Genomic DNA, 24,985 nt, shown 5'->3' on the forward strand with positions numbered 1-24,985 from the left:
TTGATGTTTGGTCCAGTTCTCGGAAACATACACATAGAACTGAAACTGTTCAATCTGAATACCAATATTAAATGTGTTATTTTGGGGCTTCAATGATTTGCTGAAGTTGATGGAAAGTGAAGGACTGTATAGAAAAAATGGCTGTAAGGTCAACTATCATCTGCGCATAACCTTTCAGATACTGCACTAAATATAATCTAAAACACATGAAAAGTTTTTATAGAACAAAGTACAGCCACACTGGATTACGCTGGCATCATTATCATATGTCACTGGTGTGGCACTTCACAATGTGGGAACCACCATGGCTCGTACAATGCTCCGAAGGATACATTGCAATAGCGCAACTATGCTCAATGGCATTTGAACTGTTCCTTGCAATTTACAACTTCTTGCCATGCACTTATTCATTTATGACTTGGATGGTCGTGAAGCCTAAGTGCTTTTCTACCTAGCAATACTGCAAGCTTGTCTGCTGACACTAGCTGCACAAAAGAGCAACAGTAGCTTGTGCTCCAGCAGAACTTGAGGGCGGATTACAAGTTCTTGCCACACTATAGATGAGAAATATGAACATACTCCTAAGCTTCAATATCTTAGCTGGTGTAAAGCTGCAATACAGGTACTGCACTCCCTTAATTGCACTGCTTACAGCTGTCAAACTATACCTCTGGTGCTATGCACATTTTGGGGATGGCAAGAAGTTCCACTAGACAAGGTATCAACCACACAGGCATCTAAAACATTGAGTTAAGGGTGTTTAAGACTGACTAAACACAATTTGCCACTTGGCTTGGATCTCGATTCCTTTCCCCTCTAGTGTCATTGACTGAAGAACCACAACACTGAGGAGTAAAGTAGCAATGCTTTGTTGTTTTGCCAGTTTACTAATAGCAAGAAACTACGCTCTAGCACTGTAGCATAATGAAAGAACAAAAGGTCAAGTATATTGAGCAAGCTTGATCAACCAGCTCTCCAGTAGTCTGGGCCCCACGTCAGAGGGTATCGTCGTATGGTGTCATGACTACAAAAGTGCATGAAGCCTACTAGAGGCTGCAGTTTCAGTAGAAGGTAGGGGATAACCCCTAATTAAGGGTAAGCCTTTGCTTTTGACAATGATCGGCCAAATTTAATCACGATTTCCCACTTCTCCGCCGCTGCAGAAATGCCATCGTCCTTTTAAGATTGGCCACATTAAAAAACGTACGTACGTACAGTCCTATACACTGCGGCTGGTCGCGTCGCAATCCCGTGTTTCTCTGGTTTTACGCCCGCGCAATACGTATGTAGTACTCAACAATCGGTTTGCTCTGGCGCAGTTAGAAGACGATCGTCGTCGTGCTCTTTGAGCATAACAAACGCGTCACACACGCACACACACAACTCGATTGTGCAACACGCGCTGTTCCACCTTGTATCGCTTCGTTCGTGGTCGTGCTGTTTGCGCGAACAAACGCGTCACACACGCAACTCGATTGCTCTGCGCACACTAAACGCCAAAACGCGATGTTCCACCTTCGTTCGTGGTCGTGCTATTTTGCGCATACACCTTCGTCACACACACACAGCTTCGATTGCCGTAAAGCGCTGTTCCACCTTGTATCGCTTCGTTCGTGGTCGTGCTGCTTGCGTGCACCCTGTCGCCATAGAATAAAGACTAAAAACCCTGCGCTAGCGCATACTTCTATGGGCCTCGCGCGCGCGCGCATGGGGACTAGGGCGTTTCAGGAGCTAGGCGCGTTTTTTGCACGACAACTAGGGACCTAGGCTCCCCTAGGGCGAAAAGTTACCTAGATACATAGTTCCCTTTGGTGCCGCGGGGGCGGCACTGCAGTCGACCGGCTGCACAGGCGAGCGAATGTAAATGCGCCACCGGGGGCACCAGTCCGCAAACGCTGCACAGTCTGGTTGACGGAAATGGGCTCACAAACGAAGTGGGCCGCCAGTCAAGGCTGCTACCATAGCCGAATACTGTTTGAGTACTTGCCGAAGCCATCGCCGACAATATCCTTGGACCAAAGTTTGCCGAGGGAGTGGAACGAGTGGAACCACAGGAGGCGCTGTTGGAGCTAACCATTGTCTAACCTTCAATCACCACATGTCACCACCACCACCAACCACAGGTGTAACTCCCGCCAATGGGTGAATGGATGGATGGATGGCGGCTACATGATGATGATGATGAATCCTCAACAAATGGCACAAACCCACTGTGGGGGATAGGCCACGAATCGGGTGGTAATATGATTCAATAGATAAAATAAATTGGATAATACCCTTTGTAACGGGCGGCGGCTGGCGCCACCTAGCCTTTTGCTCCCCCTCCTATTTTTTTTTCTTTATATCCCCTTCTCTTTAAACTAGTTTTCCCTCCGCTCCTCTCCCCAAAATAAATATCTAAGATAGTATAGAAAACATTAGCTCCCGATGTATGGTATTATCTCTCCCTTCCTCTAGCCTCCCCTTCGATTCTGCCACTCATTTCTCGTCTATTTGCCCTCGTTCCCCGAGAAAACCTAATGCCCCTTCCATATCTGTCACTGTTCCCTCAGCCAGAGTCGGGCGAAGGTCTGTGCATCTCAGCACTATATGCTCTGTAGTCTCAATTTTGGCTCCGCAAGCTGTGCACAAAAGGTCCACGTCTTCAAATTTAGCCCTGTATGTTTTCGTTCTCAAAACCCCCGTCCTAGCTTCGAATAATAGTGAGCTGCCCCGCGAGTTATCAAATAAGAGCTCTCTCTTTATCTCCTGTTTTTGTGTCCTATACAGAGATAGCACTGGCCTTCCGAGCATTCTTTCTTCCCACATTTTTCTTTCCGTCTCCTTCACCTCCTTTCCCACACTAGAACCACGTTGGACCCCTTCCCTCGGCTGTAGGTATCTAATCCTCAGCTTCCGAGTTCAATTAATGATGATGATGATGACCAAGACGCTCCACTGCAGGCTGCAGGTAGGGTAAGCGAAAGCACGGCCTTGGAGATTTTTGCTGGCGCTCAGGCACATAACCAGGATTATTATATTTGGGGGGGAGAGGGGGGGCACCGAAGGTAACCTTTCTATGCAATAGAGGGGGGAGGGGTTATACCTTTACTAGTACAATTGTGAATAATGCCCACCATGTGCCATAAAGACGCGTAAACCCGCAAAAGAGAAATGAAATAAGGCGTACCTGTGAGTTCTGCCGCTTAATTTGGGGAGGGTGGGGGGGCCGCCTCCCCCCCCCTCCTGGCTACGTACCTGCTGGCGCTACTGCCATCCAGTAGGACCATAATCTCTTTTATAGAGGAGGTTATGGTAGTACAACACCAAACTCTATGGAGAAGTGCCAACGCAGTTGTCAGTTGTAACGAATCACAGTAGGCTGGCCCAGAATACTGATTTATAATTCTGGATATTAATCTATAACATTCTGTGAGTGGCGTCATGGCTGTTCCATGGACACCCGGCGCGTTTCCTATTTGCCAAACACGTGGAAAAATATGTCATTCGGGTTCCACAATCTTTCTAAGGAGGTTGCATATTGCACCTTCCTCGGCTGATGCATTACGAAAAAGCATGGCCTTTGAGATTGGTGTTTGTGCAAATGAATTGTTCCTTTTTTTTGCTTACACAAATGTTAAAGCCAACGTTATTCAAACCAAGCGCTAACAATATAATATGTTAGAGAAGTAAAGCAATGACACAAATGTTTCGATGTAGGCAATGATGTAGGTGAGGCGTCCGTTTCAATGCGACACAGCCATCAAGCATCGTTATTACGCTTACCGCTTCTGGCTGTCGTTCAGTCGTCACTGCTTATGACCACAGTGGTAGCATCGTGCAAGACCTACCGCACAATGCGTGATCATGCTTAGCAGAGCACCATAGCCATAAAGTATCTAGATTGACAAGTTCCTCCTCTCCTACCAAGCTTTCCCTAGCGGCTCGCGTAGGCCACCATGTTCTTCCTAACGCTCTTTTTCTTCCTACCGCATTTTTTCCCCTCGCCCTTTAACGCGCATTTCGGTGGCGGCTGCTGTGGCTGCTGCAGCAGCAGGCAGCAAGAAGCGTACGGAAAGGTGTACATGCGCTGCCATCCAGCAAGCAGCAACAGATATACAGGTCACCTTTGCTGAAAATCTGTAGCCGACACAACTGCACAAGCAAGAAAACAAGCGTGCTAGTGCTTGTTTTCTTCTGCACCATTTCCTGCACCATGTCCTTCCTTTCTTCCATCAGTTCCTGCAGAGATAAATGGTGCAAAATACTAATAACCAACTGCACCAACTCCCCTGTGCAAATTCTAGTAGCTGAGTTTGCAGTGCAAATTTCCAATCTGTATCAGCAGAGACTCGAGCAGGAGTCTGGTTGTCATGTTTCTTTGAGCAATGATTGCACTGTGTACATGCTCAGCAAGTGCGTTGGACACGTGGCAATCATTTTGAACATCACATTTGTGCTCTTTGAGTGAAGTTTCCAGTCTTACCAATGTAACAGAAATTGCAGTCTTTGCATGGAACCTTATAGATTACTCCTGGGAACTTGTGTTCATCTAAGAGATCCTTCACATTGAAACCTGGTTGCAGAGCTTGTTGGATGGCACATGCGCAATGCGTAAGTCATATTTTGAAAATATGTATGACAGTGCTTCGCTGACACCAGGCATGTAGGGAATGCTGGCCAGTTTTTGATAAACTCATTTTTGTGCTGGTTCAGTATTCAGCACCTGTTTTTCGATTCTGCCCACGAAGTCAGCCGAACAGCCATTCTTTGACAGCTCTTGGTGTATTGTGAAAAGCTCTCTTTCGAGTTCATCTTCATGAGAGCATAAGTGGGTGGCATGAAGAATCAAAGACAACACAACAGATGTCTTCTGCCCGATTGAGTGGCAGGACGCAAAGTGGAGGTAGCAACCGGTATGGGTCATTTTCCGATACACGGAGAAAGACAGGCCGCCATTAGAACGACTCACAAGTACGTTGAGAAAAGGCAACTGCCTCTTCTGTTCTGGTTTCACAGTGAATTGTATGACATGGTTGTATGGCATTGAGGCCTTGCAGCAACTGGTTGATGTTCTTCTGCAGGATACAAAAGCAGTCATCCACATAATGGAGAAAGACTTTTGGACAGGTTTGAACTCTGTCAGAACTTTTTGCTCCAGTGCCTACATCACACTGATTTCGATGCCCCCATAGCAGTCCCTTGTTATTGCTTGTATATCTTTAGAGTTGTAGGTAAAGTACGTATTACTTAAACAAAACTGGGGCAGTTTTCACAGCTCAGAAGGATCCAGTGGTGTCCACTCAGCAAGGGTGGCATTCTTTGAACGAGCTTTCTTGCATGTCTTGATGACCAAGTCAACGGGAACACTTGTAAATAGTGAGGTTGCGTCAAACGACACCATCACATCGTCACCACTGAGATGAAGGTAACGCAGTTTCCACAAATGCTGAAGGATTCTCAACATGCGTTGAGGTGCAGCCAGCTACTAGGCTCAGTACCTGGTGCAGATATCTGGATAGTTTCTAAAATGGTGAACGAGTGAAGTCCGCCATTGGTCGCCATTGGCCTGTTTTGTGCACCTTTGGGATACTATAGATTGCAAGGGCTGAATCATTTGTGCATAAGAAATGACAGTATACTTTGTTGTACAGAGGGCAGGCCAGCGGGAAGACACATGACAGCACCTTTTCCAGTTGGCTTTGAATGCCGCTTGTGGGACCCTTAGTTACTACGGTGTACGATTCTCCGTTCTCGAGTAAGTCGTGCATTTTTTCGTTGTATGTGCACACACAGTTCCCGTAGAAAGCATGCATAAGTATGCATGTACACTGGGTGTCCCAGCAAACATGGTGCAAGTTCAAAAAAAGAAAGGGAACACTTCAGCATGGACGAAACCATGTTCATTTGGTTAGAAACCTCCTGAAAAAGCCTCCAGTATATTTGTGTTCATAATAATTGAGTAATCAATTAAAATATACTAACTTTATGGCAATGTTAATAAGAGGTTTGTAGAGCACATCTAAAAACATTGCCATTTCTGACGGGGTACCATGTATATATTTTTTAGTTTGAAAGAAAGCCACTGAAAGCTTTTAAAAAAGCCACCATGGCCCGCACCTTATGTACGCAAAGGTGGTGTCCTTTTTTATATGCTGAAGAATGAGCAGTGCAAAGTGATGTTTCCAAATGTGCTTTGCAAGTGACCTTGTATTAACATTGTGGCCATGGACATTACTAATCAGTAGTTAATCCCTGTTAGCCACATAGAACACAAAAAATACTGGCAGCTTTTTTAGGTTGCTAGCAATGTATGGCGGTTTCATTCGTGCTGAAAACTTAATTTTTTAAAAACTTTCTGTATGCTAGCTGGGACATCCAGTGTAGGCACATACACCTTTGCATTGTACGAGGGCAAGCCGAAATCATCCATACTCCTGTTCTTTAAAAAATTTATGCTACACTATCTCATCAGCACTTAGTGTGTGGGGTTCTTGACTTTACACTCACTACTCTTCAATTTTGGACATGATAGATTGCTTCGGATTTGACAGCTGTAGAAGACACAAGTATTTATTTTAACTGCACCAAAGGAGAGCAGGCGGTGATCAGAAGTTTGTTGTCTAAATCCCTGGCAAACATGGCCCGGTGCTGTAAATAGCAATTGATGGGCGACTTTTTGATGAAAACATTATGGAGCACATCCAGTGAAGCACAGTGTGGCGTGTTTCTTCGTTTTTGGCACTTTCTGATAAGGACATGAAGTGTGCTCCAATGAAGCTGTTGAGAAGACAGTGACAAATTGGCTGGTGCTCGCTCACTCCTTCAGCACGGCGGCTTCCACCTTGGCTGCCACATACTGCTGTGTAATTTAGAGCACAGCCCACAACAGTTCTTAGCGAAAAAGCCTTTGCCATACTTCTCAGACAACAGAAAACAAATAGCTGCACACTCCTTTGGTGCAGTCAAGTGAGGAAGCCACTGTTTCTTGCACAGCAGTCAAAACTTAATGCATGTAGCATGTCATAAGAGACGCCAACACTGTATGGCGAACATTGATAAGAAATCATGGCAAACGGAGAAGAAATGTGCAGGGTTTTTTTACACACCTTTGTATGAAAACACCCTAAATAAGTAATTTGTTTACAAATGGCAAAGTCACAGTGTAAGAAATGAAAATCTTGTTTGCAAGCACCTCCAACTAGACTTAAATGCAGAAACTATGCGCAGCCACGCCTAGTTGATTTAAGCTTCCACTGAGACATATGGTACTAACATTGTTGCACTGAAAGTGTTGCAACCTTATAGATATCATACACCCAGAAAAAAAAACTACTAACTTACTCAAAATAATAAAAGCTTTATGTAGCATGTCTAAACAGAAAAAGAGTGACGGAAATGTGTTTGAAACATAATTATCTGTTCTTTCCTCGAAAACACAGGTCAGCTGTCAATTGTTACACAGTTACAATACAGCCTTCACTTCTCTCCCAAATCACCCCTGGGGGATGCGAAATGGCAATTCTATAATATTCTACAAGTCGAATACTTGGAGCTTAGCTTCGTTGTCTGATATAAAGCCACCATGTTCCAATGTGCTGACCTTTATTGGGCAGCTGGTTTGGCTCTATGCACAGCACTTCACTATACCCATACACTCAAATTGGTGTTGTGGCCTCTCCCAGTAGAACTTGCCAATAAATATCATGTCTCTTGAGGAATCCATGGGTTGAATGAAGCACAGCTACGCTGCTTTATCAAGAATCCCCAAGTACTCATTGTAGAAAACTTATAGGGGTGAAATCTAACAACATGCATACATGGATAATAACATATTCAGGACCACCAGGCATCCACCGAAGTAATAGGGAGTGCAGAGTTTATTACGACAATCTTGGTGACCTTGCTTGCCAAGCTGATTACAGCAATCATTCCTGCCACATAGTATCCACGTAAGTGGCTGTTGCTTTTCAAATATTTTAAATGCACGTAACCTAACTGAGATCGGCAAATTCCAAGAGAAATCTTTTAAACTTCGGCATGATAAACTAGTCATGGAGAACAGAACTTACAAGTATGATAACACTGCAAATGGAGTCATATCAACGTCACAGCTACCATCACTCACTACTGCAAAAACAGATAGCATCCTTGTACCATTTGTTTATACTAACATAAGAAGCTTGCCACCCAAACGCAAAGCATGTTGCAGCCTCACTGATTCTTCTGATTGCAAACTTCTCATACTAAGAGAAACATAGCTGAATTCAGCCGTCGATAACACAGCTTAATTCATTACTCCCCGATTTTGATATATTTAGGTGGGATTGTGTAGAAAAATGTGGAGGAGGTGTCCTGATATGATAGCTTCCCATCACAGTGTTTGTTGCTCCGTTGCTGATATCACTTCACCTCTATAAATTTTATTAGTTTTGTGCAGTTCTTCCTACCCACAAATTCTTATTGGTGTATGCTCTCGACCCCCTGACACCAGATGCTCCCTTCATTATTCACTTCCATAGGGCACACAGCAATCTGTTACATCATTAAGTCATGTGCAACTACTCCTCTTAGGTGTCTAACCTTCCTGGTATAACATTGTCCAAACAAGCCATAACACTGTCCAAGAAAAACATCAAAAGTAATTTTCTTAACACATGCCTCACCTTAAGTTTGATGCAGCTAGCATGTACCCCAATGCGAGAAAACAAACAGTGTTCTAACATACTCAACCTTATCTTAACATCCCATCCTGACAGTGTTTCTTCTGTAACACGTACATCTACCAGAACTGAGTGATCACTCAGTACTGCATGCATAATTATCCTGACAACTACCTCAGAGCAAAAAAAGAAAAAGAAGCCAAATTATACTTTACAATAAAGGTGATTACATGAATATTAACAATGCACTAATCAATTTTACAGCTGGTATATTATATAGTTCCCAAAGCGCACAGTAGACACCAACTGGATGCATTTTAAAACTGAAATTATCGAACTCGCTAAGACTTACATACCAGTCTAGCACCTTAACCTAGCGACTTTTGCTCCCATGGTTCAACAACACATTAAAATGACTAAACAATAAAAGATTATTTCCCAAAGCCAAACATACCAATACTGCTCCTACCTGGGAAGAATATCACACCAGCAAAAAGGCATTTGATTCTTTGGCTGCAACAGCTAAACAAATCTTTTGCTCAACAACACTCCCTAGCATGCTGCAAAACAATCCCAAGCAATTCTGGACATACATTAACCCAAATAACTATAAACCTTTATTATTACAGGATGACAATAACCGTGTCCCTGACCATAAAGTATCTGAAGTACTAAACTCTGTCTTCTCTTCTGTGCTCACTTCTGAACCTAACACTGACCTCCCAGACTGTCCTTACCTCAACCACCCAACCATGCCAGACATAACGCTTGAGGTATACGGTATCACCAAACTAATAGAGTCCTTCATATTAACATCCATGGCAGGCGTCGATGGAATCAATTCCAAAATGCTTAAGAACACAGTGCACATCTCTAGTGTACTTTTGTGTCCTATCTTGCAGCAATCATTATCATCTGGAGTGGTGCCGCAAGACTGGAAAATAGGCAAGATAGTTTCAGTGCCAAAAAAATGGTCATCGTCATTGTGCCACAATCACCGGGCAATTTCCCTCACCAGTGTTTGCTCCAAACTAATAGAGTATGTAATCTATTCCCATATTGTCGGATATCTAACATCCGCAAATTTTTTTAATCCTCATCAACATGGTTTTCAGAAAGGCATGTCTTGTGGGACTCAACCAGTTCTCTTTGTTAATGATATTATCTCACATCTTGATCAAAACGTTCCCATAAATGCCCTCTTTGATGGCTGGTGCACTGTGACATGCGTGAAGATGATCGCGTGACGTAAGGTGGGTGGCTTAGTAAGCTGTAAAAAAATTTGTGATAAAGAGCGAGCTTGGCGATGCGACAACGAAAAGCAAGAGATGTCAAGCTAGATTGTGCCTTTAAGTGTGAAATGCTGATGTTATATGAATATGAAGAATGGATGAATCTAGTCGCACAATTCTGAACTGAGTCGAGTGCATTGATGATATATGTTTGATGAGGGTTCCAGATGGCGGCGGCATATTCCAGTTGTGGTCTGACAAATGATTTGTATGCGAGTATTTTGACGTGCTGTGGAGCATGACAAAGGTGACGCCTCATGAATTCAAAGGTCTTGTTTGCTGACGAAATTACGTTAGTCGCATGCGCATTCCAGAAATGGTCGTGGGACAGGGTTATGACTAAGTACTTATAGGCTAGAACTGATTCTACTGGCATGTTTGCAATTGTGTAAGTAGAGCGATAAGGATTACAACGGCGGAAAATTGAAACAAGTTTGCACTTTTTAGGGTTCAAGGCCATTTGCCAACGGTTACACCAGTCCTGCACATTATTAAGGCCATTTTGGAGAGATGCTTGGTCAGAGATGTTAGTCACAGTACGATAAATCACACAGTCATCAGCAAACATGCAAATAGGACAAGACACATGCAGCGGAAGATTGTTAATGTATATTAGGAAAAAGAAGCGATCCTAAGACCTTGAGCCTTGAGGGACACCTGAAGTGACTGGGAGGGGTTCGGAGGAGAAGTTATTGACAAGGACGAACTGGGAACGATTAATACGGAATTCTTTTATCCATTGTACTACATGAGGATCCAAGTTCAATCTGGATCATTTCATTAGCAAGCAGTTATGAGGCACTTTGTCAAAAGCTTTAGAGTAGTCTGGAAAGATGGCATCGGTTTGAACGTTGTTATCAAGATTAACATGGAGACCATTAAGGAAGATAGCTAGTTGTGTTTCACATGAAAGCCCTTTATGAAAACCATGTTGAGAAGGATTAAAAAAGTTTACAGAGTCTAAAAAGTTCATGATATGCGAGTATATGACATCTTCCATGGTTTTGCAAGGAACACTAGTTAATGAAATGGGGCGGTAGTTTAAGGGGGAGTCTTTGTTACCTGCTTTGAACACTGGAACGACCTTTCCCACTTTCCAGTCATACCGTAAAGCACCTATAGACAATGATTGCGAGAACAACAGAGTGAAACATGCCGCAGATATATGCTTAGTATTCATTAGCATCTTTGAGTTAATTTCGTCTACACCAGAAAAAGTACATAATTTGTTTCTTTCAATGATCGATAGTATACCATCTATCGAAAATACAATGGGTGGCATATTCGATGTTATGTTAGTAGGTAGTGGAAAGTCTGAAGTGGTAGTTTCTTTTGTAAACACGGAAAAAAATGCTGTGTTGAATATATCAGCGCACTCTGCGTCCGTGTCACCAGCTGCATTCCTCACGCTGATAGTACAAGCTTTTGGGGATTTAAAATGCGCCAGAACTGCCGAAGATTTCGCGTAAGTAGCTGGGGTAAGTCGACGTTATAGAAAGGTTTTTTAGCAGTGCGAACGGCACTCAGGTAAGCGTTCTCTGCCATGTAGTATTTTGACCATGCCACGGTGATTCCAAGACGAGTGGCTAGCCGGAAGCGACATTTCTTTGGGTTTTCAAGCTTTTTTAGAGCTCTGGTGAACCATGGCTTATTTTGATTGGTGTGCATAGTTATTCTTGGTATATGCTTATTTACGAGTTCATTAATTTTGTTTTTAAATAATGTCCAGTTTTCTTGAGGCGAATGCACATGGAATAATGTCTCAAACGTTGAAAAGAAGTCGCCTAACTTGTAATTAATAGCTTCCTAGTTCCCTTTGTCATATAGGCATATAGTTTTGTTGGATGTTTGTTGTCGCATGGGTTGAAAGGTGAAGGTGGCATGGATTACTTTATGATCACTTACCTCACGGAGGTAAGTTATGGATGATAGACTGTCAGGATGACTGCAGAGTATAAGGTCGAGTACATTACATGTGTCCTTTGTAACTCGCGTAGGCTCTAGCACAAGTTGAGTTAGACTGAAATTAAGACACACATTAACAAATTCTTTAGTAGCATCATTGCCTATGATTAAAGCACGATTGTTAGTCCAGTTGATTTGCGGAAAATTAATGTCAGCAAAAAGCAGATCTCTGCGTTAGGGTGTTTTTCACTAAATTCACTCAAGATGTTAAGTTTATGCAAAAAATCAGGAGTGTTATGTGGTAGTCTGTAACAAACACCCAAGAGAACAGTCTGCGGAGATGTGCGGCAGATTAGCCATGTTGTTTCCAAATCAGTCTCAATGGTTGCAAGCGTGCACGATAAATGGTGATGCGTAGCGATTCGCACACTACCACCTCGTGAGATTTCACAGTCTTTCCGGTAAAGGCAGAAATTCGGCAAGTCAGCAAGAACCTCAGTATCGGTAACATCGTCAGTCAGCCAGATTTAAGTTATCAGCAAATTACTGTTAGACGACAACACAATGCTAGACAGAATATCGCGTTTAGGAAGGAAGCTGCATGCATTGGCAAAGATTACAGAAAAGTAAAGGTTAGCTCTTGTCAATACCGCAGGGCAAGGGGCTTTCCCGCATCGGGTTGGCTGCTATTGCAATTCTTTCCCACCCTGTGTGCGTTCTTCAAAAACATAGTGCTTATTACCCATGAACAGGGTTTTAAAGCGCAGGGAGTAAGGTGCCGATTTGCTTTTTGCGAATGAAACAAAGTGTCTGCAGGCAAATTGTATAGGACGTGTAAAATCCTCGCCAATGCTGAAGTTTGTCCTTTAAATTTACAGCCGTTAGAAAGAACAAGATCTTTTGTTTTATGAAAGGTGAACTTCACTATTATGGGGTGGTTATGATTAGCTGCACGATTGCCCAAGCGGTGCGTGCACTCTATTTCTTTTGGGTCAAGCGTGATGCTAAAATGTTTGCGACAGTGGTCAATGATTACATCCTCAGATTGCGCGAATGACTCTGACCCTGAAGACTCATCAATACCATAAAAAATTACTATTGTTGCGCCGAGAATGGTTCTCGGCATCATCAAGACGCGCTTCCAGCCTCTGTATTGCGTGTGCTGCGCGGGCAGCATCACTCTTCACGCTTTCTATATCAGAACGCAAGGGGGCTAGGTTTTGGCAGTGGGTCTCCAGGTTAGTCATGCGCATGCTCAAATCGGATATTGCTTTGTCAGTTGTTAGTAACTGAGACTTGAAGCCTTGAATCTCGGTGACCAGTTGGAATTGACCTGCGGATAGACTCTTAAGTTCCTTTAGTACGGCTTGACTATTAGGCCCAGGGTTACTGTCGATGTCACCCGCCAGCAACAATAAAGAGCGAATAACATCGCAACACTGAACAATGGAAAGGCAGCAATGCTCGGAAAACTGCTTATCTTCATTCCTTCTTTTCTCAAACAGCCATCGATTGGAATAATCTCCCAGTCAGCATTATTACTCATAATGATTCCAAGTTTTAGGTCTGCCATTGAATCACTCGCCTGATTGCGTCATCTGCTCGTTATATCTGTAGTGTTCTCTTAAACGTGTTTCTGTCAACGTCTTAATATTTTAATTGAGGTGTCTTCATTATGCAAAAAAGAGGTGAGGCGTGCAGACGGGACACAAGAGTAGAGAAGTGGACAACGCGAACGCCTGTTTTTACTTACCTTTTCCATACATAGAAAAACGTTACTGCCACTTTTTGTACGCATTACGTTCAACACTTGTTGACTGTCATATTTGATAACTTTTCGTGTTTTTTCGTGTATTCCTATTTCTTAACCTGTGGATGTTCAAAGTGATGTAGTCTATATGTTTTTCTACGTTGCTGTTTCTCTCCTAACTCATTTCAGTGCTTACTGCAATGGTATTGTGTTTCTGCTAATTTGTATCCCATCCCTCATGTAAAACCCCTCCAGTAGGTGTATTTGAGGTATTGTAATAAATAAATAAATTATTGCACATTTTGAAATATGTGTCGTGACTTCATATAAGTACTTGGATATTATACTGTACAGTAACTTTGGTTGGTCCTTACACATTTGCAGCATTGGCAACGATGCCAATCATGTGCTATGATACCTGTGCGGTAGTTTATGTCTTGTTTGCCTTTCAGTAAAACTACTAGCCTAGTTATCGCTTGCTCAACCCAAACTGGAATACGCATGCTCAGTGTGGGAATCATACCAATCTAACCTGGCAACAGCCCTGGAATCCATACATAATAACGCAGCAAGGTTTATTCACTCCGACTACTCTTCTCACACTAGCGTCACTCAACTTAAGTCACCTCTGAACCTGCCACCCCTCAAGCACAGCCGCAAAATAGCAAATCTATGTCTCTTTTACAAGTTTTATCACTCGCTGCTTCACCAGACTGACATCACGCCTGCGCATAGTGCTTCATCCCATCATAGCCATTCAAAGGCTGTTTATCCACCTTCAGTTTCAGCACCGCTCATCTGAACTCTTTCTTTGTTCAAACAGCAAAACACTGGAATCATCTACTTGCTGAAGCGGTGCACCACTCCAGTCATTCATCGATCAAGGCATTAATTGAAGATATCTTCTAGATATGCCCACTCCCCATGTAAAACCTCAAATTTCTAACACCGAAGGCAGCAGCCACCAATAATTAAGCCCCTTTGAAGCACAAGAGCACTATGGCACCCTTTAATCAATGCAAACGTAACACACTCCTCACAAACAAAGCACCAATACAATGAACAGTCATACAGAAACCTGATACAAAATATTACTTTGAAATGTTCCTATGGAAAAGTCATAAACCAACTTCTAATGGAGGTGGAAAACATGAAACTTTAATCATAAATACTAAGGTAAATCAGACTATCCTTATTGGCTGCAGTACTGAAGGTAAACAGACAAAAATATGCTAAAGTAATTTGATGCTAGAAAAACAAGAATGAACAGCGCACCAAAGAGCACGAGAACAATTCTCATAGTTATGTCAACATCTTATAGAAAACATTATGCAGTTAATCTTTAGTTATGGCATTTATTACATATCACTTGTGCACTGTACTTGCAATGTAATATGGTACTTCTGTTGCACGTTATGTGAACGTGTTATTCAGGTTACCTTCAGAATGTTGCTTTGCTGTTCAAAGCAGGGGTCTGTGAATATAAAAAAATCTGAATAAAAATAACCTCTCGAATAGATTCATATTCAATATGAGAATTGACAATTTGCAGTTCTTCAATATTCATTTCTGTATAATTATTAAAAGAGATAACAGCAGTGTTGCTATATACAAACAGAAAGAGCTACATATATACTTCCAAACGATTCTGCTGCAGAAGAGTTGTGGTTCATTGTTGTGTGGATGCATCATTTCCTGAGCAAAGAAGTGGAGGAGGTCACTTTTACACAATAGCCACTTTTGCACAATAGCTTCCAGTAGCTATATAAGCGTGCCTTGTAGGCAACCAGGCAGCCTACAAGATTTGTTGTCTTAGTTTAGACAAACCAAGTTATAACATTTGGCCAATGTCACTCTGTTTGCATTCCTTCAGGACAACATGTAGTGCTGCAGCATTAAACTTGGCTCCGTCAATGGACATAAGTCTAGTATGTGCATGCAATAACATGCTGTCCCTTTCCTTCACTGTTATCATAGTCATGGTGTACTAGATACAATCATCATCTAGCCATTTCTGATTTACAAGCTTCTTTGGTTACCCAACATCCAGTTGTTAAATGCAGTACAGAGAGAAAGCAGAGAGATGAAAGGCAGGAAAGTCAACCAGACAAGCATCCGGGTTTCTACACTACAGTGGGTTTACGTGAAAGGGTGAATAATTCAATTGTGTGGTTTTACATGCCAAAACCATGATTTAATTATGAGGCACACCTTAGTGAGGGACTGTGCATTAATTCTGACCACCTGTGGATCTTTAACAGGCCCCCTATGCATGGGACACGGGCGGTTTTTTTATTTTGCCTCCATCGAAATATGGCCACTGTGGCCGAGATTTGATCTCACGACCTCATACTTAGCAGTGCAACACCGTAGCTGCTAAGCCACCACGGCGGGTGGGTGAATTACAGTACAGTACATGCGGAAATAATGCAAATAGGCCCTTTCTGCTGACTGGACTTGAAACAGCCTTTATCACCCCTAGTTATAAGGAGAACAAGACAGACATTGATAACGTTTTACTTCCAGCAGAGAAGGACAGAAGTGTGACAGACACCGTGGTGCACTACAGCGCCCGGTGCACGACAGTGCCCTGTGCTGTCTGCGTTTCCTTTTTGTGGCTGGGATTCAATCCCTCGACCTCATGCTTAGCAGCCCAACACCATAGCCACTAAGCAACCACGGAGGGTGAAAAAATATCCTCAAATTTAGGTGACATTACAGAGGGCAGTCCTTAGAGGGAACATGTGAAAACAGTTGGTAGTTCTTGCTTACAAACAATTAGCTACAAACGTGCTACATTCTAAAAGCATTTGTAACAAGCAAGTGTATGCACTGCTGTTCTTTCTTACACAGACTGCAAACAAGTTAAAATTTTCACACTCTTTTTGGCTTGGCAAACATCACGCTATGAAAGGCAACTCTCACACTCTGTGAAGGACTAGCATGGTCATGCAGCTGTTACTAAGCCAATATGAGTTGAAGGCGGCTAAATGGCCATAGTCATTCCAGAAGATTGTGGAGACGAAGCACTAAAGCTAAGAAAAACATCTAAAGAAAAGAATTAAGGACAACTGTGGCATGCACCTTCTCATGCTATTGTGCCATCAAATCAAATTACAGGTGGAGTTGGCTGTTTGCACTGAAGCCAGCTTCATGCACAGCAGATTAGCCTTATGCTCTCCCATGCAACATACAAAACAAGATCCCCAGTATATTTCCTTGTGGAGTTTAATGCTAAAACATCTTTCTTTCTACCACCGATGCTGCAAGAGCAGCACAGTGCCACCAATACCTTAGAACTATGTATTGTGGAGTCGCCGACTTTTGAATTACTGTTATGCAAGTTTGAATATGCTTCAGTTTTGACAGGGGTAAAAGACAACTGTTTCCTCCCATGTCTGCAACAAAGGCAGTGTGCAGTGGTAAGTTTTCTGTTGCCTGATGGCTAGGTTGGTGCTGTACAGAGTGGTGGCCGACTTACTGACAAAACATGCATGATGATGTCCAGTGAACATCAGTGCAGCCCTCTCCTTCACTTTTGGCATTGGCATCATAGAAACGTGCGTGCCAGCAAAGCTGGTTGGCTTAAGACAGCAACAAACTGGCTGGCTCTCAATTGATCTTTCAGGATGGCAACTTCCATTATGACTACCATGTACAGCCATGCAATCTTTAGCTGCTCAGCATACCCCAGAAGTTCTGCGTCAGAGCACTTGCCAAACTTGATCTTTAGACAACAGAAAAAGAATCGCTGAGCACTGTTCATCCTCGGAAGCAGGCAAGTGAGAAAGTCAATGTTTTCTGAATGGCAGTCAACTTAAGGCACGTATCGCATCCAAAGAGAGAGAGAGAGAGAAAGAGCGAGAGAAACCATGTATTGAACCAATTAGTGCTGCGATGCGGCCGTGTCTATGTCATCTTTGAATACTAGTCTAACACATACAAGACATGAAAAGCCAACACAAAAACAATAAAAATCACGAATACATAGACATGTAGCACCATCTGTGTGTCGATGTGCCTTTTATAGTCCTTGTCTTATGTGTTATGCTAGTATTCCTTATGGAAAATATTGATTAGACATCACAGCGAAGAGAGGAAACAAGTGCAGGGTATATTTTGCCCCCCACCCTAGTGCACACACAGATCTACAAGTCACTGTTTACAAACGACAAAGCATGAAACAGAAGACAATCATGATTCACAGTGAGCACCTCCAACTCACGCAGAATGTAGTTTATGCTTCCACTAAGAGGCTTATGGCACAAATTTTGCAGCACCAAAGGTGATCCAACCTTATGGGTTGTAAAAATAAAAGCAAAGAGCAAAAAGTAAACTTCAGAAACACATGGGAACATATGAGTTAAACAATAAAGGTTATCAGCACAAAAAGCATTAAATGAAAAAGGGTAACGGCGAAGAGCATGGAACATGATTATCTGTTCTTAACAACACAGGTCAGCTGTCCAGCTTTATCCTGTCATGGTAACATCTTTCCTGGAACACCTTTCTGAAGTTTCGTAGAAGCTTCAAAGCAAAATGGCACAATGCGATATCTCAAGAGTGGTATATTTCAAGCTCAGCTGAGTCATCAGCTATGAAGCCATCATCTTCCAATGTCAAGACTTCTATGGACCTTGAGTTGTACCCTATGTACAGCACTTCACTGCCCATACACTCAAAGTAGTGATCCGGCCTGACCCAACTGAAGTTGCCAGTAAATTCCAAGTATCTAGAAGAATCTGAGGGATGAACAAAGCGCACATTCGATGCTTCCTCGGGCTCGTCCAAGAACTCATCGTATAAACCCTTGATTATGTAGGGACGATACTGAACATCATCGGTGCGTGGGTAAAAGCACAAACGTGGGACCACCAGGTGTCCACGTAAGTAGTATGGACTGCCGAACCTATCTCGACGCTTTTGGCGACCTCGGCCGCTAGACTCGGGGCAGAAGTCATTCCAGTCATCTATTACCCAAAAGCGTGGTGATGGATTTTCCACTAGAGCATTGTTCTTGTCACCAAGGGCAGCAGCAGCCAATAACTTGAGGACCCTGGACGCGTCTTCTCCCGTAAGTGTCGGCCGCTTAGAGAGGTCCTTCACGAACTGGTTAATCTCTTTGGTTATGCCGGAAGCCACGCAGCTGGCCGAGCTGGAGGCAGAATCATCACTAGTATGACCATACCCTTCAGCAAATGCTTGCTTTATCTGGGCTTTCAATGACGCCATGTTCCTGTTGAATTCGCCGGTTAGGAGCACTTGCATGGTTTGTCGGTTCTCATACTGCTGACGCCCGCGTTCTGCGGACACTTGGCGCAAATGGTCGGCGAGCGACGCCCGACAAGTCTCTCTGATCCGTTCAATAGCGGTTGTCAGGGCATCATTGACATTCGTAGCCTGCAACGCCATCGCACGGTCTCTCTGGGAGCGGAGGCGCTCTTCGAACGAGTTAATACTAGTGTGTAGCGATGCATTCTCATCCGAGATCTTCCTCAGCGCGTCTTTCACTTCCACGAACGCGTTGGCAAAGTTTTCGCTCAGTGTCTGCACGTTGCCGCAGGACGTAGGAACGCAGCCCGACTCAAGGTGATTAGCAAAGCGACGGTGCAGTACGTTGCCGCCGCATGTGGGACACTTCACAGCGTGGAATCGGCAGGTGTTCGTGAAATGATCCAACATGGCAGAAGCATTGTCCTCAGCGTCGCAACCGTTGGCCGCATTCCAGCAGCGTACCCGGCGGTCCATGACATTGTCATTGCTGTGCGTTGACCATACCACGTCTTCCTCTAGAAACAGCTCTTTGTCAAGAGGGCAGCGCTTCCTTTTACAAGTGTCGTGGCTGAGGCAGTCGAGACACGGTTGACAAATCAGGTGACGGCAAGGCAGCGTCGCCGTCGCTGGGGGTACCAGTCCGCAAATGCTGCACAGTCTGGTCGACGGAAACGGGCTCACAAAAGTAGTAGGCCGCCAGTCGAGGCTGCTACCATAGCCAAATACTGTTTGTGCGATGGCTGAAGCCATGGCTGTAGTGGACGTACACGACGAGTGTCACGAGACGTCTTCTGTAAACACGTGGACGATTCTCATGTGAACCTGAATTCGGACGGGTGTTGGCTTTGGCTGCTGGTATAGCCGTGCAGCTGCATTAATGATGATGATATTTGCAACATGGCCCGCTTGATGCAGCAGCGGGCAGCGGCAACGGCGGCGGCAACGGCGGCGGCAGCAGCGGCAGCAGCAGCGGCAGCACCAGCAGCAGCGGCGGCGGGAAAACCGAAGGAAAAGGCAAAAAAAGCTTCGCTTTAACAAATAAGCTCTCCATAATATGTCAGTATAGCTGAACATTGTTCGTGCAGTTACGCAAAGCACGCAAATAATTTTTTTACACAACGCATACGACATTTCTGGCGTTTGCACGATACTACCTAGTAAGTACACACAATCCCCGTACCAATATAGTTGCAATATAAAAAAAATCGGGGCGAGAAAAAATTATTGTACCGTACCGAAAGTTGTCGTTACATAGACGTGCTCCGCTCAAAGAAATGTCAAAATTGCAATATGTATGCAGGCGCCTCGCCACAGAGAGTTAGTGCGCGCCCGGAAACCGTAACCGGAAGTGAAACCAAAAGGAGGTCACCCACAGCGTCTTTCATGAATATTTATTTATTTATTCAAAGAACCTCACAGGCTCCAGCAGGAGTATTGTGTGAGGGGGGTGAGATTATACCGTATATATCTGTATAAGTGGGAGCATTACAAAGAATGGAAAGAGATAACGAGGTTATGAGACGCATACTAAGACGAGCTGACGTTACAGAATAGTTAGCGGAAAGCGATACACACTATCAGAATGAATGGTGACATACACAATGTAAGAGCTTACCATTTAACACAGTGAAAATTTACCAAAGCAATGTAAAGGCACACCTCTTGACATTGCCAAATACCGAAGTTAGCGAGAAGCGTGTACACAATTAAGAGAAAATTAATGAAAGCAACTGGTCACGAAAGAACAGCGGTTGCTTCACGAGGAAACTTAACAGGGTCATGAGTGTGGACAACATTATCAGAGAGACTATTCCATAGTTCAATTGCTAGTGGTAACGCTGATGAATTGATAGCGCTTGTGTGCCCAAAGATACGTTTGAAGAAGCGGCTGTTGCGCAAACGGCGAGACTTTCGTAACGGTTGGGAGAGAGGGCGGGCAGTCTGGTGCTGACGGTTTGTTATTTCATGAAATAAGCAGATTAGAGCAATCTTTCCGCGTGATTCTGAGGAGCATAATGTCATAAAATATTTAATATTAGTAACACTGGAATGACGGCTGTAGTCTTTGGCAATGAAACGCGCGGCACGATTTTGAACATGTTCAAAAGCGTTGATTAGATAGGTTTGATGAGGCGACCGAATTGATGACGCGTATTCAAGTTGAGGATAGACCGATATGCTAGTGATTGGGTCGAAGTAGGAGCATCGTGAAGGTTTGTTTAAGGTAGCCGAGCGTGCGAGAAGCCTGCGCTGTGATTTTATCTATGTGAGTTGTCCAAGAAAGTTTGGGTGAAATACGCACGCCGAGGTCCTTGTAAGCTGTTGTGCGTGCTACGTGGCAGTTAAGTTCACATCTCGACTCACGTCGACTCAACTCGATCCCATCTCGACTGCATCGCATGCGCACACTGTTCGCACGGAGTAAGCAGGAGAGAGCGAGCAGCAACCTACCGCGCCTCTTTTAGCTACGTGGGGGTGTCCTTTCTTCACCAAAGTGTACTGTGGCCGAGTGATCATTTTTAAGTTATCCGGAGTTTTTAAAAATCGCCTGTGGCACATTGCGTAATGTTTTCTCCTTGAGATGGATTATTCCAAGAGGCGGACATTACTATAGCGCGAGAAATCGATAAAAATATTCATGTAATCAACCAAACATCACCAACTGACTTCTTAATTACTTTACGGCACGTATTGCACTTTAGGAATTTATTCCGTTGAGTTTGCAAGACGAGTCATCTTGAAATGAAGCTCCGGGATCGCACCAGTTTTGAGATATTACATTCCAAATTGTGGGACGTGAGTTCCAGTTACTTGCGTTCTATGAGCATTCCATGAGCGTTACGTTACATGGGCGTTCGTTCTACAGTTACTTTTGTACTTCAATACACAAAAGCGTATTTTGTTAAAAACGTGCGTGGAACGAAATATCATTTCCCGCGGCGAGTTTGATGGCGCACATATCCCCAAACTGGTGCCCTCCCTAAACCTCGCGCTCCATGTTAAACTTTGCTCCGATCGCGTCATGCGTGGCGCGATAATAGATAGTTTTAGAATAGGGGCCCCAAAGAAATAGCGTCGAAGCCACTGCGCATGCGCAAGACGCCTTTGGGTTTTGCGTTGGGAACGCTATTTCACCGATTTAGCGGGAGCCCAAATAGCGGCCCCAAAAGTTTTGCGTCGGCAAACATGGCGGCACTCATCGAAGCGACAGCTCTAACCTAGCACCAAACTGGGTTCGATTCGCGGTAACGCGTGAAGTTCGCAAGCTCGGAGAAGTGACTGCGGTTATCGCTTTCTCTTAACTAGCGTGTGTTATGAAGATTGACTGATTAGACGCCGCTGATATTGAATTCGATTGTGGATTTTATGGCTCGTAGGCCTAACACGGCTAAGCTTGGCTGGTGAAGGCTAGTAAAGTTGGTTTGCCCAAAACTAAGCGCAACTAATTGTTTGCTGCTTACAGAATAACCTCTAATACCCCTGTCAAGCGGGCAAGTTAAGTGTACTTACGTTGAGTGCACTTCGGGACCTTGAGTCACACTTTAGGCAACGCGCTTCTTAACGGGAAAACAGAGTGCACTCGCAGTAAAAAAAAAAAAAAATTGCGACAGACTAAGAGCGCGTTCTTAAAGATGTAAATTAACAAGAGAAAGCTGCTAAAAAGCAATTGTTTTAAGTAGAATTATATATAAAAACAAACTTCATCTATTTGTCTCAACAAAAAACGAAGATGTTTTTATTATAAGTGTGTTGCAAGTCAATGCTGGCCAAGACGAATGCCTAGCCAATCCAAAACAACACGGCGGTGTGCGGCAGTTGATCCTGCTCATGATCCTGCTAGAACAGAATATGAGCGAGTATATATGAGCAAAGACGGCGAGTTCGATATTTAGCTACACTGCAAAATGCCACGCACACGGCTCAAAGCACGACTAACGTGGTCAGCACGCTTTCACACCAAAATAAACACGAACTCAATGAACATGGCGGCGCCGCAGTGCCACATCATTCTGGCGCCGTTAGTTGCGTACATGATAAATTCGTTTCTTTATTGCGCTGTTTCGCTTCTCGCTAAACACAAATTATATTGTTAAAAGCTGTCCAATAACTGAAATGAACTTTTGTGTCCTTTTTCTATGCATTACATTTTGCGTCGTTGAAAGCGTTGGTGGCGAGGCTAGGCACTCCTTCAAACCGTTGGCGGCGAGGCTACGCACTCGGCCAGCAAAGTGCGTTCCGTGAACGTACTCCGACTTGAGTGCACTCATCTGAGAGTACACTCCGCTGCGACGTTAAGATTTGGGAAAGTGCACTTAAAAACCGAGTGCACTCGCCGTAAGTGCACAGGGGTATAAATTGTAATTAAATGCGAATACACGAAAGTCAAAATTATTATTCCTATCATAAAATGGTATATTTTATTTAATTATTTCTAATAGCTTTTCTTTGACGCCGTAGTGGCGCTGTCAGCGCAAGACGCTATCCGAAAACGTAAAACCCTATTCTGAAACTCTTCACTCCTACGTGCCCCAACGCTAACACCCGCAAAGCTCTTTGGGGCCCCTATTCTAAAACTCTCTAATGGCACCCTCTACGCACGCGACACATGCAAGATCGAGTGATGGCTTATCTCCTGTGCACAACGATACGAAAGTATGACGCGTGGGTTGTTGCGGTTGCAAAGATATGGGCGCCGTTATAAAGTGTTGCACATTTTCGTTACAAGTGGTTTCAGCAAGCGGCCCCCGATGCTGGTCGATTTCAAATACATTTCACGTCAAGACATAAAACGAAAAAGATTTTTCACGGGTGGGACAAAAAAAAATAGGAATGTCTACGCAGTGGCGACGATTTTTCGATGCACGTGTACAAACTGGAAAGTATAGCCGGCGCAACTGACCGCAACAGTGACGGGCGCATCACCTGTGATAATACCGCATGCAGTCCTGTTTATCGGCGACGCAGCCATCTTATAAATGCCAACACCAGCGCGGTGCTCACCACACCTCGCCGTTAGCTGGAAGCACTCAGTCGTTCCTGCAGCTGTGCGGCGGAGAAGGGCTGTATGGCGTTGAACCAGCACGATCCACCCATGACTCCCACCGCGGAACACACGCTGTTCCGGTTCGGCAGCAAGCTCGACTGGCGTCCTACATGTTTCCTCGAGCCGTCGCCCTCGGATAGAACGTGCAACGCCTGTACACTAGTTCCCCGGATGTTGATCAACTTGCCCTGTGGTCATCGGCTCTGCTGCCTTTGCTACCAGATCAACGTCGAGTCACGCAACCACTGTCCCCTGGACAAGGAAGTCTTCGCACCACAAGACGTTACGTATGCGGCCTTTCATGATGACAGTCTTCGCCAATACAAGGTTCGCTGCTGGAACTTTGGCAACGGTTGTGGAGCAGAGGGTGACATCATCTCCATGAGGGACCACTTCAACGACTGCCTATTTCACGCAGTCAGCTGCTTAAGGTGCGCCGAAAAAGTGCTGCAACGGAACATCGTGGATCATATGTACTCGGGCTGCGTTGGGTACTCCATACCGCATACAGCCCTACAGCACTCTAACGGCGGCATTGATATGCGAGAAGTGAGGGAAGCACTGAGAACGATCACCGAAGAGAACGAGCGCCTGCAGGCAGCGCTCGAGTCGTTCGAACAGCAAGCTATCGCCGAGAGACAAGCTCTGTTGATGGGCGTGTCGACAGTTGTTGCTCGCGCCATAGACGATGCCGCGCGGCAGTCGAGTTGGGCAAGCAGTGCTAACATTCATTCTTCGGTGGGCAAGATCCGAGGCGTCCTCGATAGGAACAAATGCGTCCTAAAACAGGAATACGAGCGCATGATGCGCGCATTAAAAGGTAATGTGGCACAAACTTCACCTGGAGATGGTAAATGGACACGTGCTACTGTCGGTCACGGGCGGCTACAAGCATCCCTGGAGGCACCCGGCGGATCGTCAGGGGCGAGCGTGGAACAAATGACAGCCACTGTCCAACCGACAGTACCAGGGAATCGCTTCAGGCAGGCGTCGGTTTCCCGTCCAAAGCTCGAGACCACTGTGAACGACATAGCTGAGTGCTGTGAGTGCATTATAGAAAACTGGTCATTTTTCAGTA

The 24,985-nt window shown here is 44.4% G+C and overlaps 1 protein-coding gene across 1 annotated transcript; it reads right to left on the reverse strand.

Annotated features, from left to right (window-relative positions):
- Positions 1 to 14,569: 14,569 nt before the first annotated feature.
- On the reverse strand, positions 14,570 to 19,728 carry LOC126525587 (uncharacterized). Its single transcript, XM_050173517.3, has one exon. The coding sequence runs from the start codon at positions 19,611 to 19,613 to the stop codon at positions 18,147 to 18,149; it is 1,467 nt and encodes a 488-aa protein (XP_050029474.1). The 5' UTR covers positions 19,614 to 19,728; the 3' UTR covers positions 14,570 to 18,146.
- Between the last annotated feature and the right edge of the window lie 5,257 nt (positions 19,729 to 24,985).

The sequence above is a fragment of the Dermacentor andersoni genome, chromosome 8, assembly GCF_023375885.2.
Source record: "Dermacentor andersoni chromosome 8, qqDerAnde1_hic_scaffold, whole genome shotgun sequence".
NCBI classification, from domain to species: domain Eukaryota; kingdom Metazoa; phylum Arthropoda; class Arachnida; order Ixodida; family Ixodidae; genus Dermacentor; species Dermacentor andersoni.